This window comes from Rhinolophus ferrumequinum, chromosome 23, assembly GCF_004115265.2.
Source record: "Rhinolophus ferrumequinum isolate MPI-CBG mRhiFer1 chromosome 23, mRhiFer1_v1.p, whole genome shotgun sequence".
Lineage (NCBI taxonomy): Eukaryota > Metazoa > Chordata > Mammalia > Chiroptera > Rhinolophidae > Rhinolophus > Rhinolophus ferrumequinum.
This window is the reverse complement of record NC_046306.1, coordinates 33,633,639-33,657,315: the sequence shown is the minus strand read 5'-3', so window position 1 is coordinate 33,657,315 and position 23,677 is coordinate 33,633,639. Positions and strand designations below refer to the sequence as shown.

At 42.9% G+C, this 23,677-nt stretch overlaps 1 protein-coding gene across 1 annotated transcript in view; it reads right to left on the bottom strand.

Annotated features, from left to right (window-relative positions):
* ISM1 (isthmin 1) overlaps nucleotides 1–17,299 on the bottom strand; it is a 68,894-nt gene extending 51,595 nt beyond the window's left edge. Inside the window, exon 1 of the mRNA XM_033095298.1 lies at nucleotides 17,050–17,299. Coding sequence (XP_032951189.1) covers nucleotides 17,050–17,187 — 138 coding nt within the window. The 5' untranslated portion in view covers nucleotides 17,188–17,299. The remainder of the gene's footprint in view (nucleotides 1–17,049) is intronic.
* Between the last annotated feature and the right edge of the window lie 6,378 nt (nucleotides 17,300–23,677).

Here is a 23,677-nt window from a genome sequence, read left to right as displayed (position 1 = left end):
GATGGGAAAAATAAAATAGCTCAATTTGAAAAGCTTGCTCCATTTTAGATGTATGTTCTCAAACCTCAAATAAGTACTCAGTTATGTTCCCAAATCAACTGCCCTTTCATCAAAATCTCGTCTTCTCCAGTGTCTAAGATGACTATTTCATATATTTCCTCTCCAGATTGCCTACTCTTCCTCATCATCCTCACTGTATATGAGTATTCCATTGAAGGAACAGGAACCATTCATCGAATTGTAACTCTCATGTTTCCACCACTATATCTACACTGCCATCTCAAAGTTTTGGTGCCTGTGATTCCATCTGCCTGATCTGCTCTCCCCCTAGATCTTTGCAGAACTAGCCATATCCCCCAGCTTGGGACCTAAGAGTCACTTTTCTACCAAGTCCTTCTTTGGTCACCCTGTTTTAGTAGGTACCCCAGGTAAGCACCCATCACAATCTATAATAATTATTTTATTTATGAATTACTTATTATCAATCTTCCCTTCTAGAATAGAAGCTTGTTCTCTACTGAATCTCCAGTGTCTATCACAGCACCTGCACATAATAGGCTCTCAATATGTAAGTGCTGAATGAATGAATGAATAGAGTTGGGGAATGCTTACTATATGGTCAGGCCATGCTCTATACTTACATGTACATTATTTCATTTGTTTGATTGCAACCTGATTGGCTCAGACTTAAAAGAAACGCTATTCATGTTCATTTAACTTCCTTTCAAATCCTGTAACAACCTAACAGCAACTGTAATGTCAGAGTATGGACATTTTAGATGTACATTTCCTACAATTCTCATCAGCAAAGCAAGACCATGAAAACTCTTAAAGATGTTCAGAAATGGGGGGTTGTGCAGCTTTGTGAAAGCGGACTAGCCTGGGAGTCAGTCAACCTGGGATGAGTAGAATGGTCTTGGAACATTCCTTTCATTTCTCTGGGTTTTGGATTTCTCATGTACAAAATGAGAAGTTGGGAATCAGTTTTCCAACTTTCCTGCCAATAACAAAATGCTAGTATGTGGTGAGTGTCTGCAACATGCCTTCTAAGCAGAGTACCTGATTGTGGTTGTAAGGATGATGCAGAACTTAGATGAAGCTCTGTTTTAACTTAGTGAGCAGAGCAGGGACAATGCTTATGGCCACAGACGGTGACTCTTGCACATATGAGCACCTGTCATGTGCCCATGTATCCTAGTGACACAAAAAGCATGCCACTTAGATTGTTAGCACGAAGACACACAACATTCCAGGGGCACAGCCACAGCAGTTCTCCTGCCAGCATCCACCTTTCCTTGAATCTCAAGATTCAAGCCACAGATGGCTTCCTGAGCTTCTTGCTCCAGGCTGATCGGTTGGGGCTTTGCAGGTCCAGAATTTTTCTTCTAAAGGGAGTCTGTATAACCTACAGACAGCTCCTGCCGTTTGAGCAGGCTCCATCACACTGGCAGGTTTCCACAGCACTTCCATTTACACCACATCCTAAGTAGCATGAAGAACTCCGACCCAAAGGAACAACAGACACACACAAGAGCCCTCAAAGTAAAGTAAATTGATTAATGGTTTGAGCAATCTTGGAGCAACCAGTTAGAGGCCCACAGAAAAGATCTCCTTAATTAGAGGGTAGTTCTTTGAAGCTATGATTCCCTTTTTGTTTCCCCCTCTGTTCATAGCCCGTCCTTCATTCATGTAAGGAAGGTGCACAATTCCTCCTTTATTTTGGGCCATATCATTCTGTAATAGAGTTCACTGGGTCTGGTCAGGCCCACTTCCCTTCTCCTTTCCCCCCCTTCCCTCACTTCTGAGCAACTTTAAGGCCAAGAACATTGGTGTTCCTTTTTGGGTTATCCCAGAGCTTAGCATTGGGCCCGCCTTGGAGAAAAAGCAGTGAAAGAACCATTGTGGGGCCTGGGAACTGCACTGGACTGCGCTTCAGGGCAGTGAGGCCAGTGAGAGAACTTGGAACTCATTATGGGGAGCCCGGATCTCATTATTTCTGCACACTGTTCAATATTTAGAGTCACTCTCCTTGCAATTCCACTGCCTTTCCAAATATTCCCAGTTTCTTCCAGTCAATGCTTATTCTCATTTATAGGTGAGATTTATCTCATTTCATAGGTATCTCTTGGATTGAGTGTTTTGCCTTCATCAAAATCTTGGCAGGAAAATCACAGCTGTTTCACGTAGTAGGTGTGTCTTCCTACATGTGCCAGTGAGGGGAGTAGAAAGGAAAAGATCTACGTAATAGTTAGCCTTTTCCAGCAAAGTGTGGAGTGCTGAAACTTTTTGAGAGTAATAGATTAAACAGAAGTAGAATCTACGAGCCAGGATAACTTGGCCACTCTTTAAAATGTTTTATCCCCTGTGGGCTGATTCATTGCTGTAATAAGTGACTGCATATTAAAAGGATCATTCTGGATTGTTCAGTTTTGAGCAGGCTGGTAATTTTCATTGCAGATGCCTCTTTCTCCACTACTGGGGTCAGACTCCAAGTTCAGCCAAAGACATCCTTGATATTATAAGTAACTGTACTTCTATTCTGTAGAACTGTTTTCTGACAGTCATCAAAACAACTCTGTTCTTTTCTCACTCAGTTTTACTATCTGTAAATGCTAGTAACTTCCTGAGATTTCCACACCAGGGTATGTGAAGGAATGCTGCCCACATGGATGGATATTGGGGGACTGCATATAACTGATTCAGGAGCTTAGTTTGGCCTCACTCTTTAATTAACGTTTACTCAACAAAGGGCAACCCCAAAGAAGTTAATGAATAATAGGATATGAACTTCACCATTTTGCCTTCTGGTTTGAAGTAGATCGCCTCTCATTAATGATTTTCCCAAGACCTTGCAGAGCCCAGGGAAAGGGTTGGAAGCATAAAAATATAACTCAATTAGTCTAAAAAAGTCACCATGTTCAATAGAAAGCTCTCAGACCAATGGCTAGACTCTTAGGAGTGTTTGGACACACGTAACCACAGTGACGGAATGCCCATCTCACAGTACTCTCAAAGGTATTTTTATTATTATTTTAAGTTATTGCTTCTCTTTATTGTACACAATGTCCTATAAAGAAGATATATGTCCACAATTGAGCTTTGAAAGAGGACCATGGGGCCAGTTCCATTTAAAGGGAATGAAGTCAAGCAGTAAATTTGCTGGTCACTCTTTTCATATGGACTGTATCTTAGCCAGCAGTTGGTCTTTGATGTTGTGACAATAGCACTGGGCCTCAGAGGCAGAGGAGGGTCCCCATAATCGAAACTAGTCCACATTCATTAAAATTTGGAGATCAGTACGCAGGGTAGCACACCTCAGGGAACACCGAGAGTGGGCTCCAGGGCCACAAGTTCTCTTTACCCGTGCAAAATGACCGTCTCTTCTGCCCTATCTATACTGCCTCCTGCATTCTTTACTATATTTTTAACTGAAGCACGATATACATACAGAAAAATGCACATATATAACTATAGTTCAGTGGGATTTCCCAAACTGAACACACCTGTGTAACCAACACTCAGGTCAAGAAACAGAACACTACCAGCGCCCCAGATGGTCTCTTCGTACTCCCTCTAGTCCCTTCCTTCACAATGGTCACCAGTGTCTTCTCTTTCAACCGCATAGATTAGTTTTTTCTGGTTATGCACTTTCCATAAACAGGATTATCTGGCATAAACTTGTTTGTGGCCGGTTTCCTTCATTCAACATCACACGTGTGACGTTGTACCTGTTGCTTGTTGTTGTCCTTTGTTCCTTCACAGTATGTGCACCTACTGCATTATTATCCATCGTCCTGTTGAGGGGCATTTCTGCCATTTCCGGTTTGGGGCTGTTTTAAATAGTGCTGTGATGAGCATTTTTTTCAGGTCTCTGAGTGCATAGACGAATACATTTTTGTTGGGTATATACCCAGGGTGGGATTGCTGCATCACAGGGTACCTATATACTCTGGTTTAGTAGTTACTTTGGAGAAACAATTTTCCAAAGTGTTCATATCAGTTCACATTTCCTATAGGTGCTCCACATTCTTGCCAATCCTTGGTATTTTCAGTTTTCGTTTTGCTTTCTTTTTCATTTTGTCATTCTGATGGGATAATGGGATAATATAGTGATTTGACATTTTCAGTGGTAATACATTTTTTTGTTATTTTTTCCTTTCTATTTTAGTTACTTATCCAGTCAGTGTTCAATTCTGTGGCAGTCACCAAATTAATAAGCTATTCAGATAGTTAAAATGAGAATGGTCCCAACTCAACATTTGGAGTGCAAAGGGAGAAGAAAGAGGGTGCTATAGAACACACCCAAAGTATGAAACAGCCTATCACAAACCAAACCAAACCAAACCAAACAAAGGAGAAAATCCAATGGGGGTGCAGGGCAGTCAGGAACTGACTGGAACCACAGTGGTCCATAAGCTGGTTAGATATTAGCAATGTAACGCCGTAACTAAAAAAGGAAGTTTGAAACTACTCCAACTATGGAAAACATTCAAAAAACTCTGGCCACTTGTTCTTCGGAAGACCTTGAGGAAATTGACTTTGAGAAACACTGAGGAAAGGGAAAATCTGACTAGTCACACAGATGAAATTCTTTTGGCCAGCAACTGCAATTAAAACGCAGAATATACGGCTCACAGAGCTTGTGGAACTCCTGTCCCCAGGCATGTCGTTTCTCTTGTTATGTCTGGGAAAGGCAGGTAGGAAAGTGTGCCCCTTCGTCAGCAAACGTGGTTGCAGGCTTTAATTGTTAAAGCTCTATGAGTGATGAATAACATATTTGCGGGCACAGTTCCATCCGTACCATGAAGCACATGATTTTTAAGCAGTTGACACTATACAAGGGAGACCATTCAGAAGGAAGATGGAAAGAGATGGACATGTGTACCTTGACTCAGAAACAACCTTTGGTGGGTGGAACCCTGTGCTGACAGAGCAATCCATGGCCTTTTCCAGGTCTAATTTCTCTCAGAGGCAGGATCCTTTGGGCCCCACCTTTCTTCTCAGCCTGACTCTGGCCCAGAGCCAGGCTGAGCAGCTCCTCAACACAGAACTACATAATGGTTGGGTCGCACTGGAAATGCTCAATACATTCACCAGGCATCTGCTTCCCGGACGTGGCCTCTTGATAGATAGTGTGGAGAAGGGGATTCTGCTTAACCCGGAGGCCATCTGCTTCCCCAGTCTCTTCTCTCGAGCTGCCCCTGATCTTTCTTTTCCTTCTCCTACATGGGAGAAGAAGCCAAGAATAGCCGTTTAGAAGCATCGTGGATTGGCATGAGGCAGAGTGTGTGTCAGCCACATGGAGACAGCATCAGTTCTGTGATGTTTCCCTGCACATGAGGTACTCAGAACAATCAGATGTTAAACCTTGATTTCCTGACATTTTTCTGCATCAGTTTCTTCAGCTGCAAAATAGAGATAATCCCCACCAGGCTATGATGAGAATTAAAAGTGTAAATACATATCAAGTTCTTACAGCAGTTCCTGGCACAGAATAAATGCTCAGTGTCAGCTTTTGTATCATCATCAACATCAATTTTAAAGATAAACCCCAAATCTAGTAGAATTATCCCACTAGGATGTCTATTCTTAGATATGAAAAATGAAATGCAGAGAATTGAAGTGACTCACCCAAGGTCACACAGCTCTGTAATACCAACATCCATGAGTTAAACCATTCCTATGCCCCAAGGACAGTCCTCACAACATTGTAACCTCTGAGCAATACAGCTATTAGCCCCATTTTACTGAACAGGACACAGAACAGAGAAGTGTGAGACCTTTGCCTAAGGACACCCACATAAGTGAGAAGCAGAAGTGGAATTGACACAAATCCAAGCCCATGCCTTTGGCCCCTCTGTTGGGCCTTGTGATTAGTTTTGGCTGATTAGACGCTGATGGCACGACCCAAGCAACGGCTGAGGTGTGCTGTCCATTTGGGCTCCCCTCTGCCCTTCTGTGCTTTCTCATCACCATGACAGAAATGCATGACAGATAGCCTGCCAGTTGCAGAAGTATGGGAAGCACATGGAAGACATGCAGACCCAACACACACCTTGGAGCCTAGTCTGCCTAGACGTACTGAATGCCAGGTGACCCACAGACACAGGAACATGAGAATACAGGCCACTGAGTTTGGAGGTAGTTTGTCATACAGCATAATTGGGCAATAGCTAAATAATACCTGACCTGTATTGAGTGCTTTCTGGGATGGTAACTTACAAAAAAGCATGCATCTTCACCAGTGCTCCTGTGGTACCGTAAGTATGATTAGCCTGGGGCCCTTGTTAAAACGCAAATCCTGACTCAGTAGTTCTGGGTGGGGTCTGAGATTTTCATTTCCTAAGGAGATCCCAGGAGCTACTGCTGCCACTGCTCCACAGACCACAGTCTGGGTGCAAGGGAGGAGAAGTCATCCCGAGCTTCTCACCCATATCTCTGGGCCACGACAGCAGCTGGTGAACATCAGGGAAGTGGATGGGCCACCTTCTGTGTAAAGGAAGGACAATCCTTGCTCTCCTGTGAGAATCCTGTGCGGGACTAATAATCTGCACTATCCTAATGGCCAGTGTGGCCAGGAGGTCAGCTCATGTTAACATTTCCTCAGCCCTTGCCCTGGGCTAAGGATTACAATCACCTGAGATCTCCCCATTTTTATTTTTGTCCTTTCTACTTCCTGGAATTTGCAGGTTCTTAGCAATACACCTGGCTTCCAATTCATTTTGGGCTTATAACCAATATCATATTTCTAAGTCACAATGTAATTGAGAGCCCAGATGGTAGATACAAAATCTATATTTGGTTTTCTTAATTTCCAGTCAGGCAGGGCATGGGGACAGGAAGATGAAGGGACCTTACAGAGGAAACAGAGTCCTCTGCTGGGACACCTTTCCAACCTGTGCTTTTGCCCAGCACTTAACTTTCCTTCCACCACCACCATCATCACCATCACCTGGAAAACTGAGCCCCATGAGACTTTTGTACTTTGGGCATCCTAAAAAGATAGGAGAATTCTTTCCAAGGAGACAGTATCTTCTCTCCTTCCTTTAGTTCTTCGTGATATATCGTAGATCACACATCTATGTTTTAACTGTAGGGAGGTATAATCCTGGGACTCAACTTCCAAATTCTCTGAAGCTTTTTAAGTGATGTCCCTGGGTTGTTGTAGATTCTAAACATGTTATGTGAGTGCTTTAAAAAGATTACCACAATTTCCTAATACGCTAAACATACACCTACCATATGACCCAGGCATTCTGCTCCTAAGTATTCACACAAGAGAAATGAAAGCATATGTTTCTGCAAAGACATACCCAAATGTTCATAGCTCTTTATTTTAATAGGCCCAAATTAAACACAACCTAAATGTGCTTCAGTGGATGAATGGATAAGCATATCTTATGTGAATACAACGGAATACTAATTGACAATAAAAAGGGTCAAACTTTTCATGCACAAAACAACATAGATGAATCTCAGAATTATTATGGTGAGCAAAGAATCTCACTGCACTGTACATGCTGTATGAGTTTACTTATAAAAAAATCTAGTAAATGCAAAAACTAATCTATAGTGACAGAAGGCAGATCCATGGTAGCCTGGAGCTAGCTGGAGAATGAGGGTGGAATCACAGAGGAGCACTAAGAAACTTTTGGAGACAACAGATTTATTCAACACCTTGATAGTGGTGATGGTTTCACAGGTGTCAAACTCATCTGATTTTTCACTTTAAATATGTAATTCCAATTACACGTATGTCAAGTATACCTCAATAAAGCTGTATTTAAAAAAAAATAACACAATTGCCATTTTCACCTTCATTCTCTCCTCATCTCTATCTCTAAGAGGTAGCTGGGAACCAAGACATGTTTTTTTATTTGTTTCATTGGCATTGGCATGAATATTCTATCTGGATGCCTGAGGGAGTAAGTTAACCCCTGAGGGGCCTATCACATCATTTCCAGCTTTCCTGCATCCTTCATATGAATTACAGCCACACCTTGTCACTTTTGAAAATAGAGATGTAGTGTCCAGCAGGAAACGGTCTTTTGCATTCACAGTCTACCTTCCTTTTCCTAGGTCACTCCTGCTGAACATCTGGGGATCGAGGTGTTCCAAACTATGAGTCTGGCAGCCCAGGGCTCCAAACTTGAAGACAGAAATCTCCTATTCCATTGGCCCTGCAGCACTGTCCCTTCCAGGGGGGACTGTGGTGTTGCTTTCTTACAGAGATACATCAGTCAGTCATCTATACAAGATGACTCATGTGGGGACAGAGTCCCAGAGAGCAGTTTCCAGGCTCTCGACCTCACGTGGAAAGGTGCTGTGTGATTGGATGGCCATCAGCTGTGGCTAGTTGGACATCAGCTGTAACCAGTGAGCCATTGGCCACTGATATAACTGCTGTGGCTGAGCTAGCAAGCATGGATTGCAGAGGGGCGCGGATTGTACTTAGCAAGTGAAGTTGGTTGACAAAGAAGCGGACAGCAGGTTGCGGATCATGGCTCCTGCTTCCTGTGTCTCCAACCCAGCCGCCAGTGGGAATATAGCAGTATGACTCCCCTATCTATGGCTCTGTGGGTGTTCCTTTTTGGCCTCACCATATCCTGCGTTCTTGTGCGGGGAGCAATACTTGAGACCCCGCATAACACCCTGCATTACAACTCGGTTTACTGAAATGTGCATGGGTCAGACTAACAGGAAGAAGGGATAGTTAACTTACTGTTTTTACTTCTACTCATTTTACAGAAACAACTTTCCAGTGTCACAGGCTGGTCTGTGCTTGGGGAGTTGATGTGAAGCTATATTTTTCAAGGCATCATAGCCTCCGCCTTTTTAAGGCACTGGATGACAATCCCACATACCTTTGACGACTTCCCATTGCTGCTCATCCTCCCCCCTAAAATAACAAACAAGCACGGGATCAGGCTGTCAGGAGAAAAACAACTAGTTATCTCCCTAAACACCAGCAATTTGTAGCCTTTGCCTAGGCCTGGGCTTTCTTATTCCTACAATTTTGGAATTCTCCTCTTCCCAGCTGCTCTGGGAGGGCCTGACATGGCCTGATTACACCGCTGCCCATTGTACATTCCTGTTGAGGTTTAACAGACTTCATCTTTGTTAACGACAAAGAGTCAACAGGTGCCTCATGGAAGCTCTGTCTGTACCTTTCCTACACCGTCGCTACCTAGAGAAGTGAGCAGTGCTTCATTTACTTTGGGTTCTCCCAGAAGCAAACTGTGAAATAAAGAATAAGAAGTATATCTGGGAGATGAGCCCAAGAATCTGGTGGGGGCAAGGGGAAAGAAGACGGGGAAGGGGAAAGAAGACAGAGAAGGGAAAGAGCCATAAGGTTATGTTAGCAAGCCAGTGACTACGGCGGGCAGTGGGTGCTTAGTCCCCAGAGAAATGCTGGGCACTGGTGTGGTGACATTATTAGCATGGTACTCCATCTAACCTATGGACTGATATATCACAAAAATAAGTTAAGCTTTATATCTTTTATGTTCATGGCTTCTTATGAAGTTCTTATGGAAGGAGAGTACAGACATGGTTTAAATAAAATGCAAAATGAGATCTATTTCTTCTTCTCAATAATACACCCCCTTGCTGTTTCTTAAACTCACTGCATATAATCCTGGGCATCAAACTGATGCTCCTATCCCATCTCCGAATTAACCATCTGTCTTTTGGGGGATGCGTATAGACAGAGGGACATTCTTAGCTGCCACTGAAGAAAGGGGCTTCATCACCATCCTTTTCTTTATGAATCATAAAATCCTGAGCCAAGAATTGCAGAAGAAAGATATTCTCAGAAGATGAAAGAGACACAAGAAAACCACAGAAGCCACTAAAATATTGTAAAATAAAACCAATGAAGGCAAGTTAAAGAAACTGAAATGACTGAAGCTGGGAAAGACAGAGGAACTATTAAATAATCATCTTCAAGTCCTGCATGAGGTGTTTCTTGGAAAAAAGAAAAAAGAGGCCAGTCACCTGCTCATAAATACTGGGGTGGGGGGATGCAAATATGAAATTAAGATTTAAAATAAAAGACTTAAAGAACACACCACAGGAAGAATGTTCTGACATTAAAGGTTATAAAAAATAATAATACATGTTATTATTAATAATAACATAAATAATAATACATATTATTATTAGAAAACGGTTGTGGGATTCTTTCCTTTGGGGCTTTAAAACCAAGATAGTTTCTTCTTCACTGAATAGATAGTTCTCACGACCTCTGAGGTTGTCCCCCGACCTCACAGATCAATGTCTGTTAGAACATGGTTGGAAGGAAATGAGTGAAGGAGCTGCACAAATAATAGAACTTTCTTTTGGTTTGTATATAGGAAAATGAAATTAAGAAATAAAATTATAGTGTCTCAGTGCAAGGTGTTGGATCAAGCATTTCTGTTTACTTATTTTCACTCTCCAAATTCTCCTGAAGAGGCAGACAAAATATAAAAATAAATCCACAACATAAGTGGTAAACTGAGAGGGGGTCACCTTCGGAAGAAGGAATGATTTCTGGTAGGTATGGAATGGTAACCAATTAAAAGTGAAACTACAAAGTTGGGAAAGTAAAAGAAAGATCTCCAAAAAAGTGAATTTCCCTTGAAGAATTTCCATAATAATATCAAAAATAGAGACTGTGTCAGTTTCACTACTAGGTGTTTACTCACAAGAAATGAAAACACATGTACACAGAAAGCCTTGTATAAGAACATTAATATGGTCTTACTCATAATATCCAAAGTAATGGAAACAACCCAAATGTCCATCAATAGTGGAATCGGTAAATAAATTGTGGTATAGACATACAATAGAATACTACTCGGTGATAAAAAGGAAATCTACTTATATACACAACAACATAAATGATTTTCAAAAATATTATGTAGAACAAATGAAGCTAGACACATCAAAAATATGTACAGTATGATTCCATCTATATGAAGATGTGAAACAGGCAAAATTAATCTATGGTGATAGGAGTCAGACACTGTTTGCCTCTGAGAGGAGTGAACTGCCTACAAAGGAGCTCTAGAAGGCTTTCTGTGATGATGGGAATGTTCCATATATCCTAATGATAATGGTAGCTACACGGGCATATACAATTGTCAAAAATGGAATTGAACCTTTAAGACCCTTTCATTTTATTGTATGTAAATTATTCATTATTAATAAAACTTTAAAAAATGCAAGAAGAGAGAGAAGAGGAGAAGGAGGAAGAGGATGACAAGAGGAGGAGGAAGGGAAGATGAAGAGAAGGGAAGGGAAAGAAAGGGAAAGGAAAAAAGGAGAGGAGAGGAGAGGAGAGGAGAGGAGAGGAGAGGAGAGGAGAGGAGAGGAGAAGAGAAGAGAAGAGAGGCTACAGAAGCTAGGAGAAAACGGTGAGGACAGGAAACTGACTAAAGAGTGGAAGAGCTAGCTTTGGGGTTGCAAAAGCTGGATGGAAGATTGAGCCACAACATAAAACACATTAAAGAAAAACCACAAAGATAAAATATGAAAGAAAAAATTAAGAGACATGGAAGATAGATCTTTAAATTCCAATATTAGATTTAAACTCTAATAGGAGTTCCAGAAGGAGAGTACATGGATATTGGAAATAAACAAAGGGATTACTACAGAAATTTTCTCAAGCTAAAGACACACTTGAGGCTTTAGACTGAAAGGGTTCACCAAGTGCTGAACAGGACTAATAACTAAAGCCCTAAATCTAAACACAGACTGATGAAATTTCTGAACATTATGAATAAAGAGACAAATCCAAGAAACTTCCAGTTATTTTAAATCACCTACAAAAAAAAATATAGCATCAGACTTCTCACTGCAACGCGAGATGGTTTTTCAAAATCAGATTATAGCTTTAAAATTCTAAGGGGGAACAAGATTGAACACAGCCAACTACCAAATTAGCATATAAGTGTGAGAACCAAATAAGGATATGTTTAAAAATTTAGGCTCTCTGAGACTTTACAATAAAACTTTTCTGAAAGAACTTTTTGAGAATGTATTCCAGCAAAATAGAAGATGAAAATATGAGCTTCAAGAAGCAGCAGCAACAGGTAAAGAAATAAATAAATCTTATAGTTAAGTCTAAATATTTTTTGGGAGTACAATAAAACTTCTAAGAAATTATTCCTAAGATAGCTATAATGAAAAAAAAAAAGAATGAAAGACAGAAAGAAGAAAAGAAAGAAAGAAAAAGGAATAATCTAGCACTAAATATTCAGATAGTGCGATTAAAATTTGAGAGACATGAGAGATAAAAAAGCATGTCAGAATATTGTTTCCCACCCCCCAGGAGGTTAGTTAAGGTTTCAAATACTTACTGATTTTCAGCATTGATAGAAAAATGTGAGTTCAAATCTGTTAAAATGTTAAGAGTGACAGAAATAGAACACTTTCAAAACTTGAAGAAGAATGAACAAAATAAATAATATTTAAATATTTATTAAATGTTTAATTGCCAAAATCTAATAGAGCACTTAGCATGCATTCAGTGTTTTAATACTTACAACAACACTAGGAAGTAGGTACTATATGTCTATTTTACAGATGAGAAAATTTAGACATAGGCTAAGTCTCTTGCCAAAGGCCACACAAATAAGTTGGGGGGTGAGAGGCAATATAAAAATTGGGAATTTGAGAACACCAAATTAAAAAATATATATTTTCAAATCTATCAGTAATCACAAAAAAACATAAATGGGTTAAATTCATTGATGTAGTGCATGGAAAAAGAAAATTTAGCTATTGGTTATTAATAAGACAGGTATTTAAATCAAATAAGACAAAGAAAGTTTAAAAATAAAAATTGGAAAAAGACACCCAACAAATGCAAAAATTAAAAAAACAAAACAAAACAGTAGTTGTAATACTGATATCAACCAAGAAACATGTTTCAGACAAAAGTCAATAAAAAGATAAATAAGAAATTTTGCCTTCATAGTAATTAACCATAAAAAAGGATATTTTATGTCCTAACATGATAGATTCTGCTTTAAACAAGTGAAACAAAAATTAGTGGGATAACAAGGAAAAACAGACAAATCTAAAAAGGTAGGGTAAAAATGCAATTAAGTAGTTTGAGGAATCAACAGATAAATAGACAATAAGTAAATCAAGACTTGGAGGATTTTCATAATATAATTAACCATCTTGATCTGATAGGTCTTAGAAAGATATGTAAGATTTTGTACATCACAAAGAATATGCAGTCATCAAATATTTGCAAAATATGCTTGTACTATGTACAAACTTTATACTGATAAAGTTGAAATTCAGTTAAAATGTATGGTTTTCTAGGAAAACATAAATGATTAAAATTGACTAAAGAAAAGTTATATTATCTTAATAGACTATTGACACTGGAATAATGTGGAATGTCAATCAGAAATCTCAACCAAAGGGGTACCAGGCCCACAGATTGTTGAATTCCAACAATCTCATAAGAAACAGATAACTTTTACTAAAGTACTACAGTGAAAAAATGAAAAGATTTTCAACTCATACCATGAAACTGTAATGGTACTGAAGTGGATATTGCTAGCTGTCATGCACCAACCAAGAAAACTGTAAGCATGTATAGCTTTCCTAGATTCCAGAACTAACAAAGTAGAGAATATAGCAGAAAATAAAACACTGTTCACAACAGTAATCAAACCTGGAAAATAGCTTGTAAAAAGAAATGTGAAAAAAAGATAAAGAGAACTATAAATATTTACTCAAAAAATAAATAGATACCTATAGAATGTCTTGAATGGGAGCACTAAAAATTAAAAAGTTCTCAACGCTTCTCAACTAACCAAAAAATTATAAGCAATTCTCATTAAAATCTCAATGAATTCTTAAAAATAATTCCAAAGTCTGTTTGCAAGAAGACATTTTATAAAAATTTCTAAGACAGGTATTTTTAAAATGAAAGGAAATTTGCCCTATTATATTTTGAAGCTACATTAAATGAAGCTAGTGTGGTATTGGTACATGAATAGACAAATGAAAGTCAAGAAACAGAGTTATGCACATCTGAAAATTTTAGTATGTTTTAAAAGTGTTACTTTGTATCAATGAATGTAAAATGGAGTATTTAAGAAATATGATAGGACAAGTGACTATTCACTTGGATAAAAACCAAAGTTGTATTTTTATCTTAAATGTTAAACCTACAAATAACTTCAAAGTAGATTGTAATCTTAAACAAACAAAATAAATAAAACTAAAACTGTTAGAATAAAATATATTTAAAAATTTTGACAATTTTTATTTGAGGAAAACTTTCTTAAATAAGGCTAGAAAACCAAAAGTCGTAAGGGAAAGGATTCAGAGTTGATTGCTATTTAAAACAAAAAGTTTCTGCATGACCAAAGGCAGCATAAACAGTGTTAAAAGATGAGTGGAAGAGTGGTCCAAACATTTACAAAGTACATGAGACAAAAGGTCAACATGATAGACATTTTGCAAAGATGGCAACAATAATCCCTCCCATCCCTTCCCACATTCTTTGCAATGTTGCTTTGCTGGTCCTCCCATCAAAAGCAGCCTATTTCCTGTCCCCTAGCATCAGAGTTGACCCAGTGATTTGTTTCGCCACTAGAATGTGGCTGAACTGACATTGTACAAGTTCATCAAAAGGCCTTGCAACTTCTGCTTTTACTCTTGCTACTCGAGTTCACCACGTAAAGACAAGCAGGCTAAACACTCCTTGAGGATTAAAGACTATATGGAGAGAGAGCCAAGGTGACAGCCAGCACCAACCATCAGACAAAAGAGTGAGGTCATCTTGGACTATCTAGCTTATGTCAAGAAAGAACAGAGCATCCACAGTTTTGTTTTCAAATACACCTGCTACTAGCAATTTCACTTGCTGGGGCCTGGAAACAACAGGATAATTAATAAATGTCTTTTGCAGATCTCCTCACTTGGTGGAACATACACTCTCCACTTGAATCATAATAACTTTGGGGAGTGAGAGGGCCCATGAAATAACTTTAGTCAGGAAGAATATAAAACTTTTATAATAACAAATTACAAAAGAGAGTAAAATTATGAACTAAACTGTTAAACTCATCATGTTGCCTGTATAAGCGCATTGAGTGGATAGAATAACAGAACACTATTGTAAGATAAACTGAAGCTGGTGGATCAGCAGCTACTTGGGACCCAAGTTATTTCTAGGAGCATTACTCTTTCTAAATCCCTCATTTCTTTTGCTCTTTTGGGGCAATTCTTCAGCTCAAGGCCCTTTGGAGAATTTAATCCACTTCCCTTTGCAGTTGCCACTTCCACCAGCTGCTTCTCTCATTACCTTACTGTTCAGGCAGAAAAGGCCAGCCCCAGGTTATTCTAATGATAGCAAACACCTCATAAAGAAATCTGCCAAATTTACTTTTCCATAGAACATCATTTTTACAGCTTTTCATGAGTCCATGAGGAAAGAAAGCATCATGTATAAAATATGACTTCCAGAAATCTTGAAGATATTAAGAATTATTCCTACATGTTAGACTAGTGGGTATAACACAATTTACAGACTGGTGGTATCTTCCATTTCCCCAAAGGAATCCCATCAATCTGTCACTGTACCTGTTTGCCCACAGAAGATGAGAGGACCCCACAAAGTTAGGACATTTTCAGAAATGTCCCAAATTTAAAAGAACTTTAGGCTCGGGAGTGTATACTTCTCCATTCCTGGTTTTGCATTTTTGTGCCAAGGGTCACCTTGCTTTAGTCTGTAACACCCTGGCAGAGAGAAAACGTGGTGTAATTAATCAAGAGTTTGGAATGTGTGAACTTTGGCAAATTTCTTAACCTCTCTGTACCTCATTTATTTTTTGCATCTGTAAAGGGGAGATATTAATAATATAGAACCTCATTAAATCAGTTAAAGCACTTAAAACAGTAGCACATAGTAAGCACTGTTTGGAAGTGTTGAAGTGAATTCTCTCTTTAGCAGTCAAGTTTTTTGCGCAACAAGTTACATAAAGATGTGAAACTGAATTAGCAGAGACAATGATTGTAAAGCCCTTTGGAGCAATAAGTAATACTTATGTTGATATTGCAGAGCAAAGAGTTTTAGAGGGGCGGTTTGGGGAGATTTTAGGAGCCAGAGAATTTCCGCTGCTTTCTGAGACAATCCCTGCGGATTTTTACCCATGCTCCAAACTGACAGTTGTCACACTCCTAGACCCAAGGAAAAGCGCTTGTCAAGGTAGAGGCGGGAAATCCCTACCTGGGCAACACTTTATTAGGAAAGGGGACCTCATCTTTTGTATGACGCCCACTACACCTCCCCAGTCGCGACCACCGCTCCCCCCGGGCTTGGAGCTGAAATCGATCATTAGAACCGCATTCCCAAGGCGACCTTCAACTCTGGCAGAGCACTAGGAAGAAGTCTTTGCTGTAAGTTTTAAAGCCCCGGGTGACCACGGCCCAAATCACTGCAGGTGCCTGGACTCCGCGCCCTCCCCTTGGCCAATACCACACTCGGGAGCCTACGGCGAGGCCCAGGAGGGACACCGGAGGCACGAGGACCGCGTGGGAAAACAGTGTCCGGTCATTCTCCTCGGAAAATTATTTCCTGACCTTTGCGTTTCTGAAGGGGCAGACTAACCGGGACTCTTTCTCCCAAACCTAGTTTGGGGACGTTATCCTATAGTTAAAGATTACTTCCGCCTCTCACCCCCAGTAACATTACTTGGCCTCTAAAGGGCAACCAATGCCTGGCAGAATCCCAAAGCAAACACATACATGCTCCACACATCCTCCGCCCATCCCACGCCTCGCACTCCCAAGTACCTGACTTGTGACAGAACTAGAGGAGCGCGGCCGCCAGACCTCCGAAGCAGGCCCAGCCTCCGGGCACACACCCCCGCTCCGCCTCTGCCTCAGACCGGTTGCCCCAGCGAAACTGCTGCCGAAACAGTTGCACTTCGGTGGGGCGGGGGACTAGCCTCCTCGCATCCGTCAGGCGCGAACTCAGCACCCCGCCATCCAGGTCCCGCTGCCACGCGCGCCCCTCTGCAGCGACGCACTCACCTGCAGCTGGGTCCGGCTGGCGTTGCCCGCGGCGGCGTCCGGCCCGTCTGCGGTCCCCGAACCCCGCAGCACCGTGATGTGCAGCGTCAGCAGCAGTAGACCCAGCAGCAGCAGCAGCTCGGCCGCCAGGCGCACCATCCTCTTGAGGCGCGCGGCTTTAGGACCCGGCGCGGCGTGCGGCGGCGGCGGCGGTGGCGCCGGGGGAGGAGGAGTCGGAGCCCGGGAGCCCGGCAGCGCGGCTCCCGCCTCGGCCCCCGCCGGGGCCCCGCTCCCTGGGCCCGCGGAGCTGGCGCTGGGCGCCGCGGGACGCGCCGGGCCGGGGGAGCAGGAGCCACCGCCGCCACCGCCGCCGCCGCAGCCGCCGCCGCCGCACCACGGCGGAGCCACGGCGGGGCCGGGGGCGTCCAAGCCGGCTGCGGAGCAAGCCCCGGCGCTCCCCGGCGGCGGCGGCGGGGTCGGGGAGCTGCCCCGTACCCGGGCCGGGCCGGAGACCACCCTGCGGGCAGGGGGCAGCGGGGCGGCGGCGGGGCGGGCGCAGCCGAGCCCCCGAGCGCACATGGGCGCCCCAGATGTGGCCGCGGCGCCGCAGCTGGAGCAGGAGCGGCCGCCAGAGGAGCGCGGGGAGAAGGAGGAGGAAGAGAAGGAGGAGGAGGAGGAGGAGGAGGAGGAGGAGGGCTTCAGTGGCGGCCCGGAGTTACCTCCACGCTGGGCTCCCCCGCCCTGAGCCACTCACCCGACGAGCCACCTCCCCTCCTCCCTGCGCTCCTTCGGGCCTCGGGCAGCGCGCTGCAGAGTGCTAGGGTGAGCCGGCTCCAGATGGGGGCCCCGGGCACACGGGGATTGTCACTGTTTGTAGGTGACCTGGACGGCCCTCCGGGGTCCGCGTCCGCCTGCCAGGCTGTGCCAAGTGCGCGCCACCGCTGCCGAGGTCGCTGTGGCCGGTGAGGGCACAGCCCTTAGGCGCACTGAAGTTCGGGACCGTGGGTGGGTGGGGGTATCTGGGCGAGTTTAGAAACCTTTATTGACAAAGTGGAGTTGGAGTTGTGGTGATGGAGAACGGAGAGGGCGCGGGCAAGCCAGGTGTCTACCTGCGACTGTGCCGCCCCGCCTGAAGCTGGCGTGCGTGTGTAAGAGGGGGAAGATAAAAGGTCGTTCCAGAAGGGTCTTGACACTTGCTCCTGGACGGTGGGCCGCCCGCCTCCAGAGCACCGCTGCTCACACACCCGAGCCGCCCTGTAGAGCCTGGGAAGGGAGGTGAGTCCGATTCGCTGGGCGTGGGTCTGATCCAGTGCGCAGGTGTCGCCGCGGGAAGCTGCTGGGCCAGGTGCCCGAGGCTCAGGCACGCACAACGCTGGTGGGGCACTGGGGATCAATCTCAGCTCTGGTAGACGCGGGTCGGGGAGCTCATCCCGGAGGCGCCGCTCCGGGAGGGGACCTGGGGGCTGCAGTCACACAGCCGCCGCTCCTGGGCCACCGCCTCATGACCGCGCTGCAGCCTCGGGCTCCCGCGCGCCGCTCATGCCTTGCCGGGGGCAGCTGGCGGGTGGAAGGGCTCGGGTCGAGCAGAGGGCGCGGGGTACTCGCCTCCGATGCAGGAGCGAACTGGGTCCGAAGGTGGGCTCAGTTCCCCGCAGTAGCACCGCGCTCGTTCCCCTCCCTCTGGGTCTTGCTGTGGCTCCCGCCTTCCCGAGATGGCTCGGAGTGGCGGGCACTCTGTGCGGCTGAGGCCTTTTATACTACCCTTCCCCCGCCTCCCACCCGGTTCTCTCTTTCCCTCCTCCCCTGTGCCCGCCCAGCCCTTCCCTCCCCGCGCGCAGAGTCCTCAATCCAGGCGTTCGCACTCATCCATTTCGCAAATTTCCAATGCCATCTCGCACCCAGTGCCCCAGGGAATCGGCCCTCCGGATTCTCCCTTGGTGACTGATATTAAATAAACAAACCTTTCTCGCTGGCACGCCCCTCTCCCCCTGCCCTGTTACTGCGCTTATCTTCCCTGTCCTACAAACTGAGAAAAGATTCTTAAATCAACTACCTTCTGACTTCACAGCTTTACGCAAGGCACTTTAGCCAAGTCTTACCCAAATTAAGACAAGACACACTCATCATTCCGAAAGTTCCACAGGTCACCGTGGCATTTTGCCGAATTTATATAGCAGTGGTTAAGGTAGGGGGTGCTGGTTGGGCTTATTTGTGTCGGGGAAGGAAGGGCTAGTTACCACTTTAAAGATATTTTGAGCATCTTTAAAATTCTAACCAGCCCTAGCCTCCTATTAATATATTGGCAGCTTATTAACTAAGCACGCGATATCTTTCCGCTTTCAGTATTTTTTAGGGAGATGTTTGGAGGGAGTGCTTGCTTTGGATTTTTAGGCAGCCGGTCCTGCCTGGCGTCTTATTGCAATCTCCAGGCTCTAAAATGCCAATAATTGTCAACCGGAGGGCTTGGGGAGAATTTGAAACAATAGACCGTTCGTGGTTCAGATGGGAGATCAAAGAGGGGATCTCAGCAGCTTTCAGATCCCACAAGTATCCTCCTGTGTGTTTTCCAATTAGAATCACTTAGAAAGGGGGTGGAAGGGCGAGGGAGTCAGCACAGGGATGGAATATGTAAATTAAGGTGGCAAAATAGAATCCTGTAGCCAGACAGAGTTTAAGGCTGGCTGTAACCCCCAGTTGTGCCAGATTGTGATGTGGGCGCACAGGGACAAATGACTTTCCTATTGCCTGAGGCAGGCTGTTCTAAATTAGAATCCAGGCGCTGCTGTGTCCTGCATTTTCATCACACACAGTCCCCACATGTGAGCCTCAACTGCCGCTCCTCTCATCTAAAATTAACATTTTGGGATCCTAAGGAAAAATAACTTTTAAAAAACTCTGGAAAGAAATCCTTGCAGTGAGTGTAAATTCTTGTAAATTTGTAAAGGGAGAGTTGAAGATCAAAGTCTTTGTAAGATGTTGTAAAAATTGTAAATTGAATTTTGGGGGCAGAAGTCTTTATAAAATGTTGAACAAATGTATGAATGAATCCTATTAAAATCCTTTCACGCTGTGAGATCCAAATTCCAGGTGAGTTTATGTTCTAGTAAGCACACATAACTAGTATCGATAAATGTCCATGCTCTTTGACTAAGTGGTCAAACAAGGCTGCCAGCAGTGCTCTGCTTTTGAGGAGTTAGGAAACATGGGCTTACCATTTTTGTGGGAAAAGAATTATAAGTTTAATAGCCTAAACAAATTAAGTTTCGAGCACGTTTATGAAATCTTACCAATAACTGATGAAACTTTAAAAAATCCTACCTCCTTCTTCAGAGTTCCTACAACACCTTCCTTGTATCTTTATTATCCATCTTACTATGGCCTAGTAAAATGCCTGTTTTCACCTCTGTCTGTCTGTCTGTCTTCCCACCAGACCTGGATCATCTTTGTGGTAGAACATTTCAGAGTGTATCTCCCACCCATAAGCACAAACCCTCCACCCCTTCAGTATCCAGTTTTATTCTTCCTGGGTTCACAGCTTGAGAAACATTTTCCAGCAACACTTGGGTCTGTGAAGAGCTCTGTTAGTTCTACTTCTGGCCATAAAACATCCTGAGTGATCATCTATACACACACTCTCTTTCCTTTCTACATGGCAAAGGAATCTGGGGTGGAAGGAGCCCTATTCTCTGAGTTACTTACTCAAGAGAGAGCTACTGGACCAGCAATATCTTCATTTAACCTTACACAGTGAGAAAACGTGGTTTTTCAAAGCCACTGTGATTTTGGGATGTTTGCTATGGCAGCTGGTATTACCCATCCGGACAAGTAGTACATTCTTCAAGACAGGGACACCTGTCTCATCATTATTGTTTCTAGAGCTGAGCACAATGCTTTGCATCCAGTAGTTGTTCAGTCAGTGTTTGTTTAATGAATGTAACAAATCTGGTCTTTATTTAGACCCACTTAATAAATTAACTCTCTTGAGAGTGTTCCTACTATAAGTAGCTGAACTTTGAATACTGTTAACTCTTCTATCTGTTGATTGTATTATTCTCTCTTAGATTTTTGTCTTTTATTATTGATCCATTTATTTTCCCGACAAGCTTATTTGACTGGGATATTTGGAGAAAGTAAGAGAAATTAACAACAAGCCAGAACATCTATAGTAAGGATAGTTGAAGAGAACCTTGTAGTCTACTATGGTCAAGATTCTATTGTTTTCACTTTATTTTTATTATTACTTTTACTAAAAACTGTTGCAGGGCAACAAAGAGTAGTTTTAATGTAATCTTAAAAACAACTTTTTTATTAAGGAAATTTAAAAATATATACAAAAGTCAAGAGAATGCTGTAATGAATCCTCACATACCCATAACACAGCTTCAACAAAACTCAAGACCAATCTTGCCTCATCTATATTCTCATACACTTCCCTCTCAGATTATTTTGAAGCAAATCCATGACATCATGTCTTTTCACTTGTACATTTGAGGTCTGACAATTAAGTTCATGAACTCATCCTAGAAAAAGTGCTCCATACCTCATTGCTGAATATCACTATGGTCATGTTCGAAGTACTCCCCCTGGGAAGCTATGCACTGACACCAGCGCCTACTCCACCCTTCAAAGCAATTTTGGAACTTTTCTGGAATGACATCAGAGCTGTCATTGTATTACCCTTGATGTCCTGAATGTGATCAAAATGTCTTTCTTTCAATATTTCCTTTGTCTTCAGGTAAAGAAAGGAGTCATTGGGGGCCAGATCAGGTGAGTAGGGAGGGTGTTCCAATACAGTTATTTGTTTACTGGCTAAAACATCGCTGACAGTGCCGTGTGAGCTGGTGCATTGTCATGATGCAAGAGCCATGAATTGTTGGCGAAAAGTTCCGGTCGTCTAACTTTTTCATGCAGGCTTTTGAGCATTTTCAAGTAGTAAACCTGGTTAACTGTTCAGTTGGTACAAATTCATAATGAATAATCCCTCTGATATCAAAAAAGTTTAGCAACATCATTGCAATAAATTCTCGAACTTAGTTGTCAGACTTCGTATTTCAGTATGTACCTCAAAAAGCTGAGGGTGAACTTACCCCACTTCAATTTAAAAATTTTTGAACACATTAAAAAAAATTAAACATGCATACTGTATGTGAACTTTAAAACATATTCAAGATGTCAAAAGTAGAGGTTTTTTTTCTGGGTGTAAGAATGCTTAGCATTTAGGGATTATGGTGGAGGCTGTTACTTGTTCACCAAAACCTGTTTCCTCTTCTTCCTGTACATAAGAGTAAATTACATTTCCCAGTATCCTACATATGCATTTAGACACAGCCATGTGACAGAGTTCTGGCCAATAAATAGAGTGTGGGTGGAATTGATGTGTGCCACTTCCATATCTGGCTCATAAAAATATCCTGTGCATGATCTCTCTTTTCTCTTGTCTGCTGGCTGGATGTTTCTGCCCAGGATGAACTTGGAACAATGATCAGCCTGGATCCCTGAAGCAGAGCCCTTCCCGCACCCCTACCTCTGCCCAGAAAACATTGGCTGGGCTATTGTGTGATTGAGAAATAAACTTTAAAAAATGTGTTAAGCCACCAAAATTTTGGGGTTTGTTACAGGAGCTTACATTACTCTCACTAAAATAAGGGGTAATGTTCTGAGAAGGAGAGGTGGCAAATCTTTTCTTTAGAGGGTCTGATAGGAAATCTTTTTGTCTTTGTGGGCTATGAGGTCACCGCCACAACTACTCAGTTCTGCTGTTGCAGTGGGAAAGCAGTCAAAGAAAATATATGAACAAATGGGTGTAGCTGTGTTAATAACACTTTGTGTACACAAACAGGCAGCTGAATCTCATGACTTAATTTGCCAATCCCTTTTATAACAGACTGACTTAAGACACTACTTTATCTTAGGTGCCATATATAAAGGAATCATAGCAAAGAGGGGTTGAAGGGATTCTACTTACTAGCCATGTAACCTCTTAGGCAAGAAGTTTACCTCTCAGAGTCTCAGTTTTTTCATCTGTAACTTGGGGCTAAGAATGCCTGCCCCAGGGCTGTTGTGAAGTTCAAATATTACTGCTACAGCAGGAAAAAGGGAGTAAGTTCTCTTTAATAGATGAAGGACTCCACATTGTGTCCGTGAGAACAGGGTGCTTGTCGGTCTCATTGACTTCTGAATTCACATAGATGCTCCATAAATATTTGTTCAATGAATGCAACTTTTAGAAAACTGCTGAAAATTATAGCTAAAGGGAGCTTTAGAGAAAACACAAACAAACAAAAAACCCAGTGTTGCTCCATTAGAGTCCTTTGAACTATGAAGGGCTCACAGTGCCCAGAAGTGAGAAAATCACCACCCTCAAAGACTCAGAGGCACTCCCAGGGGTTCTGACCCCTGAAACAACAGCTAGGCTTACGGGACACCTGGACCATCCACTTCCTGATGCTACAACATATACACAAGACACGCGAAGATAGGGGGATGCCTGTGGCTCTCCACTTCACCCTAAAAGCCCCTAAATGTCTAAAGAACCCAAGAGATCACCGAGTGGGTGACCTTTTGAGAAGGTCAAGAAACTTCATTCCAGAGTGAGGGTTGTCCTTCCCAGGCACTGGATGGAGTAGTAGGGAAACAGGATTGGCTTTTT